Genomic DNA, 11,882 nt, shown 5'->3' with positions numbered 1-11,882 from the left:
AGCTCTGGCCACGCCCCCCGATGAAGCTCCGCCCCAGCCGTCAGGGCCGCCGTAAACAGCGAGGCGCAAAACAAACTTCAACTTCCGGTGCGTTGCGTCCTCACGCTTCCGGTGCCCGAGAGGTTCGCGTGTTCTCGCGAGAGGCGGGAAAAAGCGCAGGGTTTGAAACATGGCGGACGACGTGGACCAGGTGAGTGTGTTCTGAGGAGCTCGCGGGGGGCGGCTTCCTCACACCCAGCCGGGGCCCCGCTCGGCTCCGCGGGGCAGGGCCGGTTTCTCCAGGCTCCCGGACACCTTTCCCGTCCCGCCTGCTCTTGTCCCGGGTCCCCACGGCCCAAAGTGTCCCGTCCGTTCCGTGGCCGCGCCGCGCTCCCTCCGAATCCTGCCGCGCGCGCGCCCGGAGACTTTTTCTTGTTCCGAGTCCGCCTGACGACTATTTATTCGTCACTCTCGTCGTTTTTTCTTCTTCTTCCGTTTTTTTTTTCTTTTTTTGTTTTTTTTTTCTTTTTTTTTTTGAGTTTTCCCTTTATGTGCCTATGTTTCTTTGTTGAGCGTGTATTTTTCCCCACTAGAACGTCAGTTCTGAGCGAGCAAGGGTTTTTTGTGTGGTTCGCTCTTCCGGGCGTTGGATTTTAGACGGACTCGACCGATATGTATTGAGTGAATTAGACAGTGAGGGGAACCCTGTTTGAAACGGCACAGTTAAAGCTACAGGGTGAAAAGCAGGACAGGGGGCTTAAGTGTTAGTAAGTGCTATCACGTGTATATTGTTGTAGTATTATAATTATTATTATTATTATTTTTTTTTTTTTTTGAGACAGAGCCTCACTTTGTCGCCCGGGCTAGAGTGCTGTGGCGTCAGCCTCGCTCACAGCAGCCTCAGACTCCTGGGCTCCAGCGATCCTCCTGCCTCAGCCTCCCGAGTAGCTGGGACGACAGGCATGCGCCACCACGCCCGGCTCATTTTTCTTTTTTTCTTTTTTGTAGAGATGGGGTCTTGCTATGTTGTCCAGGCTGGCCTAAAACTCCAGGGCTCAAGCAATCCTCCTGCCTCAGCCTCCCCAGTAGCTGGGACGACAGGCATGTGCCACCATGCCCGGCTCATTTTTCCTATATAGATTTTTAGTTGTCCGGCTAATTTCTTTCTATTTTTAGTAGAGACGGGGTCTCGCTCTTTCTTGCTCAGGCTGTCACATATATGATTTAAGCCTCATACATATTTAAGCAGTCAGTAAACGCTGTCGTTACCTCCGTTTTACACATTACTGAGGCACAGAGAGGTTAAGTAACTTACCCGCTGTCACACAGCAGAGCAGCGATTTGAACACTACGCTATCTTAGTACTGCCTTCCTAAGTCCGTTTTCTTTTATCAGCAACAAACCACCAACACCGTTGAGGAGCCCCTTGATCTTATCAGGCTCAGCCTGGATGAGCGAATTTACGTGAAAATGAGAAATGACCGAGAGCTTCGCGGCAGATTACACGTAAGTTAATGTATCAGATCACCTTGAAAAAAATCAGACGGTTTGCTTGTCATCGCTTCCTTCCCCCGCTCCGTTGAAATGGAAAAACTGTCCGGTGTGAAAGTGTATTTTGAAATGTAGAAGAGAGGGACGTAGAAAGCCGTGTTTCTATAAGCCACATAAACTGTATTTTATTCATAGTTTTCGCATTTTTTTCTGTTAATAGGAATGTGTTTATTACAGAACATTTCCATTCCTGTCATTTTTTCCTTGTATTTATTTGTAAATGACATTTTTTTTTTCATTTTTATTTTTTTATTTTTTATTTTTTTATTTTTCTTCATCTTATTGTTATGGGGGATACAGAATTGCAGGTTACATACGTTGCCCTGTAAATGACATTTATTTATTCTCCATGCTGACTTAAATTTTTTTTTAATTACTGACATATAGATATTTTTGTTAGGAAAAGTTAAGCAGCACAGAAATATATAGACGAAATGGTGACATTCCATTTCCTCTTTTGGTCACTCCATTAAAAAGTGGGTTATTTTTTCTGTATATTTCCACGTATGTGTACATATGCACATATTTGCACGGTATATACGATCTGTACAAAAAAAATGTATGTTACCGTTCATATTTCTCATCATTTTTTATTTTGTACTTAATCTTTCTTGGAAATCATTGATCATGAGAACGCATAAATTTCCTTTCTTCTTTTTAATGATCACACAGGGGACCTATATGATGGTGATATATAGATTATTTTGCATTTTCTTACTACTATAAATAATGTTGTAGGAAGCATTTCATGCGTATGTCTTTGTGCATATCTGCAAATATTTCTTTTCTTTTCTTTTTTTTTTTTTTTTTTGAGACAAAGTCTCGCTCTGTCGCCCGGGCTCGAGTGCCGTGGCGTCAGCCTCGCTCACAGCAACCTCAGACTCCTGAGCTCAAGCGATCCTCCTGCCTCAGCCTCCCGAGTAGCTGGGACTACAGGCATGCGCCACCACGCCCGGCTCATTTTTTCTATATATATTTTTAGTTAGCCGGATAATTTCTATTTTTAGTAGAGACGGGGTCTCGCTCTTGCTCAGGCTGGTCTCGAACTCCTGACCTCGCTTGGCACTATGAAAAATTGTCCGTGCTTTGCAACTGAATTAAGCTCGAGCGCAGAAAGAGGGAGTCACTTGCTCAGGGCCAGGTGGCCAGGACATGAGTCCAGGCAGTCTGGTCTCAGCCTTGCTCTTAAGTACAGTGGGGCCGCCGTCCGTAAAACCGAAAGATGAGGACCCTCTGGGCTTGGGAAGGAAATGGGGACCCAGGGGGACAATAGGCCTCATCTACAGCTAGCCTTTGGGGAAGAGGAGCTCCAGGGATGGAATAGCAGCCATTTAGGGAAGAGAAATCGAATTGCGTTTCATTGCTTAACTCCGTGGCACGTGGACAGTCAGCCCAGGACAGACGTGTTAACTCTTGGGGGCTTCCTCAGCTCCCTGCGGAGACCCGACCGCCCTCTCTCCCGAATGTCCCCGGCTTTCTGTTTCCTGCCCGTCACTTAGTCCTCTTTGTTCTCGGTAGCGCGCCCTGCCTGGCCGTCCCCCGGATGTGGCCGGGAGGCCACTCTTGTCTTGACGTGAGCAGGCCAACCGTTCAGCGCTTGGTGAGGAGCAAACAGGAGCGAGTTCTGAACAAGCCCCCAGGAAGTTCCCCTTTTAGTAGAACGTCAACTTCGGAGCTTGGATCGAATGTCTTCGTTGTGGCATTTCTCGACTGAGCCCACGGGTGCCGATGGGATATAAAGCTCCAGGTTGCTGCTCTACTTTACCTTCGTGGTATTCAGTCTCCCGGAAGACGGCAACACCGTCATCTTAGTAGCTCGACAAAGGATTTTATCTCTTTCTGCTGTATCACTGTTACAGGTGGAATCGAAGGAGGTCTACTGATAAGTGATGAATTTGACATTTTTCATAATTAAATGTTATAAATGATAACAAGCAGGGTGGATACTTACAAAATAATTTCAGGGGATTTGGGGTCAATTCCTTTAATTTACGCACACACAGTTTTATATCTTATCAGGTCAACTAAGTTATTAAATGGTTTGGGACGAAACAGTATGTTAGCACAGCAGGTTTATTTTTTATTTACACGTAAAAGTTTGCGGTATAAGGATCAAGCGTGTTACTTGTAATTGAGACCATGTGTATCTTACAACCCCTGTTCGTTGTTTTTTACTTTGATTATTAAATTTCTGGGCCTCTCGCCTTCCCACTCCAGGCTTACGATCAGCATTTAAACATGATCCTGGGAGATGTGGAAGAAACCGTGACTACCATCGAAATTGACGAGGAAACATACGAGGAGATATATAAAGTAAGTCCCAGAATTCTAGAATGTCAACTGTTGTGTACATCCCACAGTTTAACGTGTGTTTGTGGAACGTTTTGACACCTACTCACCGACTTGGTAGCGTAGAGCCATTAAATGCACGGGCTTCGGGGTCGGACAGACCTGGTTTCCAGGACTGGCTTGACTACTCCCTACCTGGGCTACCTTGGGTGAAGGAATTAATTTTGCGGACCGTTTTTTTTTTTTGTGTGGTTTTTTTTTTTCCCTTTCTTTTCTTTTTTTTTTTTTCTTTCTTTCTTTCTTTCTTTTTTTCTTTTGAGACAGAGTCTCGCTCTGTTGCCCGGGCTAGAGTGCCATGGCGTCAGCCTCGCTCACAGCAACCTCAGACTCCTGGGCTCAAGCGATCCTCCTGCCTCAGCCTCCCGAGTAGCTGGGACTACAGGCATGGGCCACCACGTTCGGCTCATTTTTTCTGTATATATTTTTAGCTGTCCAGCTAATTTCTTTCTATTTTTAGTAGAGACGGGGTCTCGCTCTTGCTCAGGCTGGTCTCGAACTCCTGACCTCGAGCGATCCTCCCGCCTCGGCCTCCCGAGGAGCTGGGACTACAGGCAGGAGCCACCGCGCCCGGCTGGTAGACTTTCTTGGTAAGCAGGTATACGACCACTTACCTCACTTAGGTGCCAGGCTCCATGACAAATGACACTGCAAAGTGCCCATGAGTGCTAGTGTGTGACAGCAATGGTGGACAACGAGTTTTCATGTTATGCGGATTTGATCCACCAATGCTTAGCGTATCAGAAACTTAAAACCGAGACATTCTAAACTATTCCTTAATAAATACTAAATCTATCACGTATCATCGTGAGTGCCGTTTTTGTGTGCGATCGCTATATTTTCTAAAACAAAGTATTTGGCGGGGAGTGTCTTCGTTTTGCATTTTTACAGATCTCTTGAATGCCCGGTTTAACCGACGACAGCCAGATTCTCACGTCTGTTTTTCCGTTGTCGCGGAAGAAAATCTGGCCGCCCGCAGATAGGTAGTTGGAGAAAGGAGGAGTATTTTTCTGTGGATATACCTTTGTGACGACACCCAAACTCGATCAGCGAGAGTCCGCTAAAGTTTTCACTGCAGTATGGAGTCTGAGACCACGCCCATCATGATATTTACTTATGAATTATTCATATTGTGACATGAATATTCATTGGTCTGCCTTGCCCTTAGGGGGGCTGTTTTACCTGCGTGTGATTTGGTTCCGCCAGACACGGGTCACACTGTGTGTCGCGGGCTCAGCGGCCTCTGCGGCACTTAGAGTCGCAGCTACCAGGAGAGTGAGCGGAGTGTGGTCAGTTAATGAGGCGTTTTACGTTGCTGTGATTTATCGGGTAGAATATTTTCAGTGGGATCTTTGGACGATCGAAAATACTTTTCTCTTAGTTCATCTCGAAAGAGACAACGGCGGTCTTCTCCGGAAAGCGGAAGCCTCGTGCCGTTTTCTGTCTGGAGGGTTTGTTTCCTTGTAGGGCCAAGCGAGCTCGCCCCGTTAGGGTGGTGTTAACAGACGGATGTCACAGCCTGTGAATGGACATTAACCGTGGACACAGAGAGGAGAGACGGTGACGTCTGCCTCTCGCTGCCCTGCGCGCCCGTGTCATTTCCGTCGAAGATAAGAACCCAGACCAGGCCGGGCGCGGCGGTGACTCACGCCTGTCATCCCGGCACTCGGGGAGGCCGAGACGGGAGGATCGCTCGAGGTCGGGAGTTCGAGACCAGCCTGAGCAAGAGCGAGACCTCGTTTCTACTAAAAATAGAAATTAGCTGGACAGCTAAAAATATATATATAGAAAAACGCCTCATGGTTCCACTCCCCGGACAGTGTCCCTTGGGGACGTTGTGCCCGTCGTGACTGCGCCTGTCACCTCCCGCCCTGCCTGCAGCAGCCCTCCCTCCCGTTACAGACCTTGGCCTGTCGGCCTTCTAGATCTTTCTCTAGGTCAGCCCCGAAACACCAGAACCGTCTGCAGCAATGACGACGTTCTCTGTCTGTGCTGCCGAGCCAGCAGCCAGGAGCCGCGTGGCTTCTTAGCGCTTGACACGGAGGCCGGTGGGACTAAGGAACCGGATAGTCCGTTTCGTTTAATTGTCATCGAACGTGTCATTTGGGGCTGGCGGCACTTTCTGCGCGGAACAGCTCTGGGCCAGCTCACGCAGAACGCGTTCTCTTTTTACGATCCATGTTCTGTATCACGGTGTAATATTTGACACCTGCCGTATGTCTTTTCTCTCTCTAAATCGCCTCCGTTTTAATTGTGTAGCTGTACCGTGGTCTGTTTAACTATTTGCGTATCGACGGGACAGGTCGCCGTTTCTAGTCTTTTGCTCATACAGATGGTCTTGCTGTCAGTAACGGTTTTTCTTAGGTGGATGTATACCTGTGGAATCAACTCATAATTTTCACTGCCAGAATGGGGATTCCAGGAGGACAGCGTTCCTGTTTTCTGTCTGTCTAATGCGTGTCGCCGTACCTGACACTCACCTGACGGACATTCCGTGAACGTTTGCACGCGTGAACTTCAGGTTCCGTCCCAGGGCGAACCAGACTTTCAGGCAGAAAAGATTCGGTTTCATTACCAAGGACTGCAGATCTAAGCCTGGTCACCTGTCATGTACACACACGCTTTGTTTTTTATTATTATTTTTATTTATTTATTTATTTTGAGACAGAGTCTGGCTCTGTCGCCTGGGCTAGAGTGCCGTGGCGTCAGCCTCGCTCATAGCAGCCTCAACCTCCTGGGCTCAAGCGATCCTCCTGCCTCAGCTTCCCGAGGAGCTGGGACTACAGGCATGTGCCACCACGCCCGGCTCATTTTTCTTTTTTGCTTTTTTGTAGAGATGGGGTCTTGCTATGTTGTCCAGGCTGGCCTCAAACTCCGGGGCTCAAGCGATCCTCCTGCCTCGGCCTCCCGAGTAGCTGGGACTACAGGCATGCGCCACCATGCCTAGCTCATGTTTTCTATATAGATTTTTAGCTGTCCAACTAATTTTTTTCTATTTTTAGCAGAGCCGGGGTCTTGCTCTTGCTCAGGCTGGTCTCGAACTCCTGCCCTCGAGCGATCGTCCTGCCTAGGCCTCCCAGAGTGCTAGGATGACAGGCGTCAGCCACCGCGCCCGGCCCCAAATTTTTTCTTATGCTGGAAGACTCGAATAGTCAAATGCTTTTGGGGGCCAGGCTTGTGGTTTCTCTCTTGTGATTTCTTTAAGGACTTAGAAGTTTATAGGTTTCTGATCTGTCCACACCCAAATAATTCCCCGGGCCAGTGACCTCAGGGTTGTTTCCGAGGCATAGTTTATAGGGCTCGTTTATTTTCTTTTGTTTCTCACCTCCGTTCTGCTCCCTGGAATTCACCCGTAAATTTGGGTGCAGAGACAACGCCCTTAATCTGGTCTTTGCCTGAGGCCTGAGCTCGTTTACCGGCGCAGTTTCACTGGGCTCTGGGTCCTCAAAGCTGTTTTCCATCCTCACCTGCCACGGTCTGGGGTCTGCAAGACGCGGGCTTCCCTAACCCCGTGACTCCGGTTTTAACCTCTGCTTGAAAACGGGCCGGTCCTCGCCTCGTGCTGCCCTGGATGCATTCACGGGGGGGACCGCGACACGTGGCCCCGTGTGGCCTGTGCCAGCCTCTTCCCGCAGAGCCCGCAGGCTTGGGCGGCTCGCGGACGGCACTCCGCGTTTTATCCGACCCTTTGCCAGGGCGTGATGTTAGGACCGCAGACGTTCCGTGTGTCTCCTCACTGCCCAAGGCCCCCGGGCATCCGTCCCCGTATGTGCCAGCGTGGAAGTGACACGCGGTGGCTCAGCACAGTGGAAGGGGATCTCTTGCTCCCGTGACAGCCCTGGTCGGGTCATAGGTCAGCACCGCCGTCTTCCAAGTGCTGAGTCAGGAAGCTGCCTCTCCTGGTGCCTCTCCTGGTGGCTCCGCCGTGCCCCGAGTTCTCCGAGTTCACCCGGTGGCGGGGGACGAGCACAGGGTGGGGCAGCCTGGATGTGGTCCTGCCCCGCGTGGGCGCTTCCCGCCGGCTGAAACTCAAGCTGCTGGCGTGGCTGGTGACCAGCAAGGGGAGCGCGGAACACGCAGGGTCTCTGTACGCCCGGGAAGAGGACGCCAGTGAGTCGTGGTGGGTGGCACCAGCCGCCGCCACAGCAGTAGACACCCAGGCAAAGCAGACAGTGAACACGTTGTTGGTGCCTTGTGCCACAAAGGTGAGTGGTTCGGTTGTTTAATTCCCCTTTTGCGTGTCACGATGAATCCGTCTCTTTAATGTGTCTCTCATGAAAAAAATAACAGTGCACGTTTTTTTTTTGTTTGGTTGGGTTTTTTTTTTTGTTTGGGTTTTTTTTTTTTTTTTTTGGTTTGGATTTTTTTTTTTTTTTTTCTTTTTTTTTTTTGGTCTAAATGTGTTCTGTTTTCTGCTCTTCCAGTCGACGAAACGGAACATCCCAATGCTGTTCGTCCGGGGAGATGGGGTCGTCCTGGTGGCCCCTCCGCTGAGAGTCGGCTGAAATGAAGGCTTCCCCACGAAGGAGATCTCTGTACGAAGGCCTCTTTACGCGTACAAGGCGCTCCCAAGAGAAACCTGCCTACATTTCGATATTAGGAGACGCCCCGAGGATTCTTCCAGCGCCGAAACGAGCTCACGTGTAGATAGATAAGTCCCAGCTTCTTGAGCAAATTGTCATTTGTCTTTTTCTCCCGCACTTCCAATAAAAGGCGCTCACCAAGGTGCATGAGCTCTTTTTCAGAAGTCGGTCTGCTCTGTTATTCTTGTGTGCAAGTTTCTGGTGTTGTTTGTTTGTTTTTGTTTTTGTGGTTTTTTTTTTGTTTGTTTGTTTGTTTTTTGATTTTTGGTTTTTTTTTTTCCCCCTTTCAATTTGAGGTTTTTGATGCAGTCTCCTGTCTTGTGAATTCTATAAAGGCAGCGGATGTGTTTTGTCCACTTAGTGCCGGTTGACAACGCTTCTGTTAATACGGTGTGGGAGGCCCCGGTTAAGAGTTAGAACTGGAGTGTTACCGTTGTGCTTCCTGCCCGCACGGTTTCCGGCAGGGAGTTGTTCAAAGCACCAGTTGCAGGGTGGTAAGGACAGTGCTGGTGGAATAGTGGCTTTCCAGGACGAGGGTCGGGCCATGTGTCACTATAAACATCAACATCGCCCGGGCCCTCTTGTCTCTGGCCTGATCTCTTGGTAAGCTCAGGCTTCAGTGGTTCCACACCTGCGTGGCTCCCCTCGGTGCTGTCTGCCAGTGCTGTGTTCATTTTATGACAAAGCGTTTTTCCGTTCCTGGATCGTAGGTCATCAGCGACGCAGCGTCATAAAACAACGCCTCTCAGCGGCGCACTAAAGCAGGCGGTGGCCAGAAGCAAAGCTGTTTTTATTTCTAACTCAGCCAGCACTGAAAGCTCCACACGTAAAGGGGGAAAGTCTGTGCGTATTGTGAACCCAGTCTCTAAAACTTCATCACGACAGGGCTTGGGCCGGGTGCGGGGGGCTCACGCCTGTCATCCCAGCACTCTGGGAGGCCGAGGAGGGAGGATCGCACGAGGGCAGGAGTTCGAGACCAGCCTCAGCAAGAGCGAGACCCCCGTTTTTACTAAAAATAGAAAGAAATTATCTGGCCAACTAAAATATATGTACAGAAAAAATTAGCCGGGCGTGGTGGCGCATGCCTGTAGTCCCAGCTACTCCTCTAGTCCCAGCTACTCCTACAGTCCCAGCTACTCCTACAGTCCCAGCTACTCCTACAGCCCCAGCTACTCCTATAGTCCCAGCTACTCGGGAGGCTGAGGCAGGAGGATGGCTTGAGCCCTGGAGTTTGAGGCCAGCCTGGACAGCATAGCAAGACCCCATCTCTATAAAAAAGGAAAAAAAGAAAAACGAGCCGGGCGTGGTGGCGCATGCCTGTCGTCCCAGCGACTCGAGAGGCTGAGGCAGGAGGATCGCTTGAGCCCAGGAGTCTGAGGCTGCTGTGAGCGAGGCTGATGCCACGGCACTCACTCTAGCCCGGGTGACAGAGCCAGACTCTGTCTCAAAAAAAAAAAAAAAACCAGTAAGTAGGTCGTTGCCTTTTGAAATGTAGAAAATCCAGTCTGCGGGCGGCTTGTCTGTAAATACGCCGAGGTGTGTGTGTGTTGATCCGTTACGAAGCGTGAAATGCTAACACGCACATTTTTGAAGCCACGTACAGGGCAGACTTCGTGTTAAAGAGATTTGCTCGTCTTGCTTCCTGGCACACGTCCCTGCAGGTTGGCGGAGAAGAGGAAAACAAGCGTGGGCGAGCCCAGGAAGGTTTTATCTTACGCAAGTAGGCAGAGAGACACCTTCCCTTCGCCACGTTTTGTCCTTGGGGTTCAGCGGTCGTAGGAGGTGACCTGGTCACCAGTCCCCTGTTGCAAAAAAGTGGGACTTGCCATAGCAAGCAGACCTCAAAGAGCTGAAGTCGCCCGTGGTCACACGGCCACCGCTTGTGCGTGGCAGCAGGGTCGAGCCTGTCTGACCCCTGCCCGCGTGTGGCTGCCGGCTCTGGGCGGTAAAGTGACTCTCGGTGTCCAGCCCGGCCGTGACGTGACAGGCCACCCAGCCCTCTGGCTCCGCCACACTCTGCGACTCTCTCCAGCTGTTGGTTTTTGGTGGTGTCTGATGTCCACAAAGTTCCTTCCCGGACTCTTTGTTCTCTAGGTCGTGTCTTCTTTCTCCCGGAGCTGCTAGATGGCGCTGGGACCGTTGGCCGTGGGGACTCGTGTAAACACTGTGTTTCTAGAACCCAGGCCCCTTAAAACCTGACACGGTTACCAGCACGGGGGGAGGGTCAGGCTGGGGGCTCGGTGTCTTGAATGACAAAGAGCAGTGACATTTCTTTGTGGTCGTCACTGTAGGTGGAAACCTCAAACGGGAGTTTCAAGGAAGGCGAGCTTTGCATGTTGCTTTGCAGACAACGCGTGTGGTATCCTTCCCACAAGGGGACCCTGTCCCCAGCGTGGTCACCCTTCCTCCCCCGACCCGTCCGCCCCCGCTGCCTTCCCCTGAGACTGCCAGTGGGAGCCACCGGCGGGCCCCCGACTCCATCTCCAGCGACGTCGAAAACTAACGCCAATTAACGGGGAAGGCGACGCCACGTGCTTTAAATTCCTTTTAGATCCCTTGCTCCGTGTTAATAAACCGGAGCATGTAGATTCTCATCTCCTTTGGCGGCTTCTAGAAGCTTCCTGGGTGTGGAGGTGCCATGGCCTCACTGCAGTTCCTGACGCTGGTGACTCCCGGGGGGGGGTGTTTTCTTGGGGCTCATGTCACCCACCGGCACAGTTGTGGGTGTCACTAGAACTCGAGTTGTCCTTGGCGAGCGGGAAAACCAACCACGCTTTAGCAGGGCAATGGCGTCAGAGACCTGGGTTCTAATCCCAGCTGTGCCTGCAGAAGGATCTAGAAGGGCAATGGCGTCAGGGACCTGGGTTCTAATCCCAGCTGCGCCTGCGGAAGGATCTAGAAGGGGCAATGGCGTCAGGGACCTGGGTTCTAATCCCAGCTGCGCCTGCGGAAGGATCTAGAAGGGGCAATGGTGTCAGAGACCTGGGTTCGAATCCCAGCTGCGCCTGCGGAAGGATCTAGAAGGGGCAATGGCGTCAGGGACCTGGGTTCTAATCCCAGCTGCGTCTGCGGAAGGATCTAGAAGGGGCAATGGCGTCAGGGACCTGGGTTCTAATCCCAGCTGCGCCTGCGGAAGGATCTAGAAGGGCAATGGCGTCAGAGAGCTGGGTTCTAATCCCAGCTGCGCCTGCAGAAGGATCTAGAAGGGGCAATGGCGTCGGGGACCTGGGTTCTAATCCCAGCTGTGCCTGCAGAAGGATCTAGAAGGGGCAATGGCGTCAGAGAGCTGGGTTCTAATCCCAGCTGCGCCTGCAGAAGGATCTAGAAGGGCAATGGCGTCGGGGACCTGGGTTCTAATCCCAGCTGTGCCTGCAGAAGGATCTAGAAGGGGCAATGGCGTCAGGGACCTGGGTTCGAATCCCA

General features: G+C 51.0%; 1 protein-coding gene across 1 annotated transcript; it reads left to right on the top strand.

Annotated features, from left to right (window-relative positions):
- Positions 1 to 130: 130 nt before the first annotated feature.
- Positions 131 to 8,607, top strand: LSM3 (LSM3 homolog, U6 small nuclear RNA and mRNA degradation associated). Its single transcript, XM_069497716.1, has 4 exons — positions 131 to 190; positions 1,375 to 1,485; positions 3,748 to 3,843; positions 8,301 to 8,607. Exons 1-4 carry the CDS (start codon positions 170 to 172, stop codon positions 8,379 to 8,381), a joined length of 309 nt encoding a protein of 102 aa, XP_069353817.1. The 5' UTR covers positions 131 to 169; the 3' UTR covers positions 8,382 to 8,607.
- Positions 8,608 to 11,882: the final 3,275 nt, after the last annotated feature.

The sequence above is a fragment of the Eulemur rufifrons genome, chromosome 22 (genome assembly GCF_041146395.1).
Source record: "Eulemur rufifrons isolate Redbay chromosome 22, OSU_ERuf_1, whole genome shotgun sequence".
Lineage (NCBI taxonomy): Eukaryota > Metazoa > Chordata > Mammalia > Primates > Lemuridae > Eulemur > Eulemur rufifrons.
The sequence above is the reverse complement of the archived record's forward strand: the minus strand, read 5'-3'. Positions and strand labels throughout refer to the sequence as shown.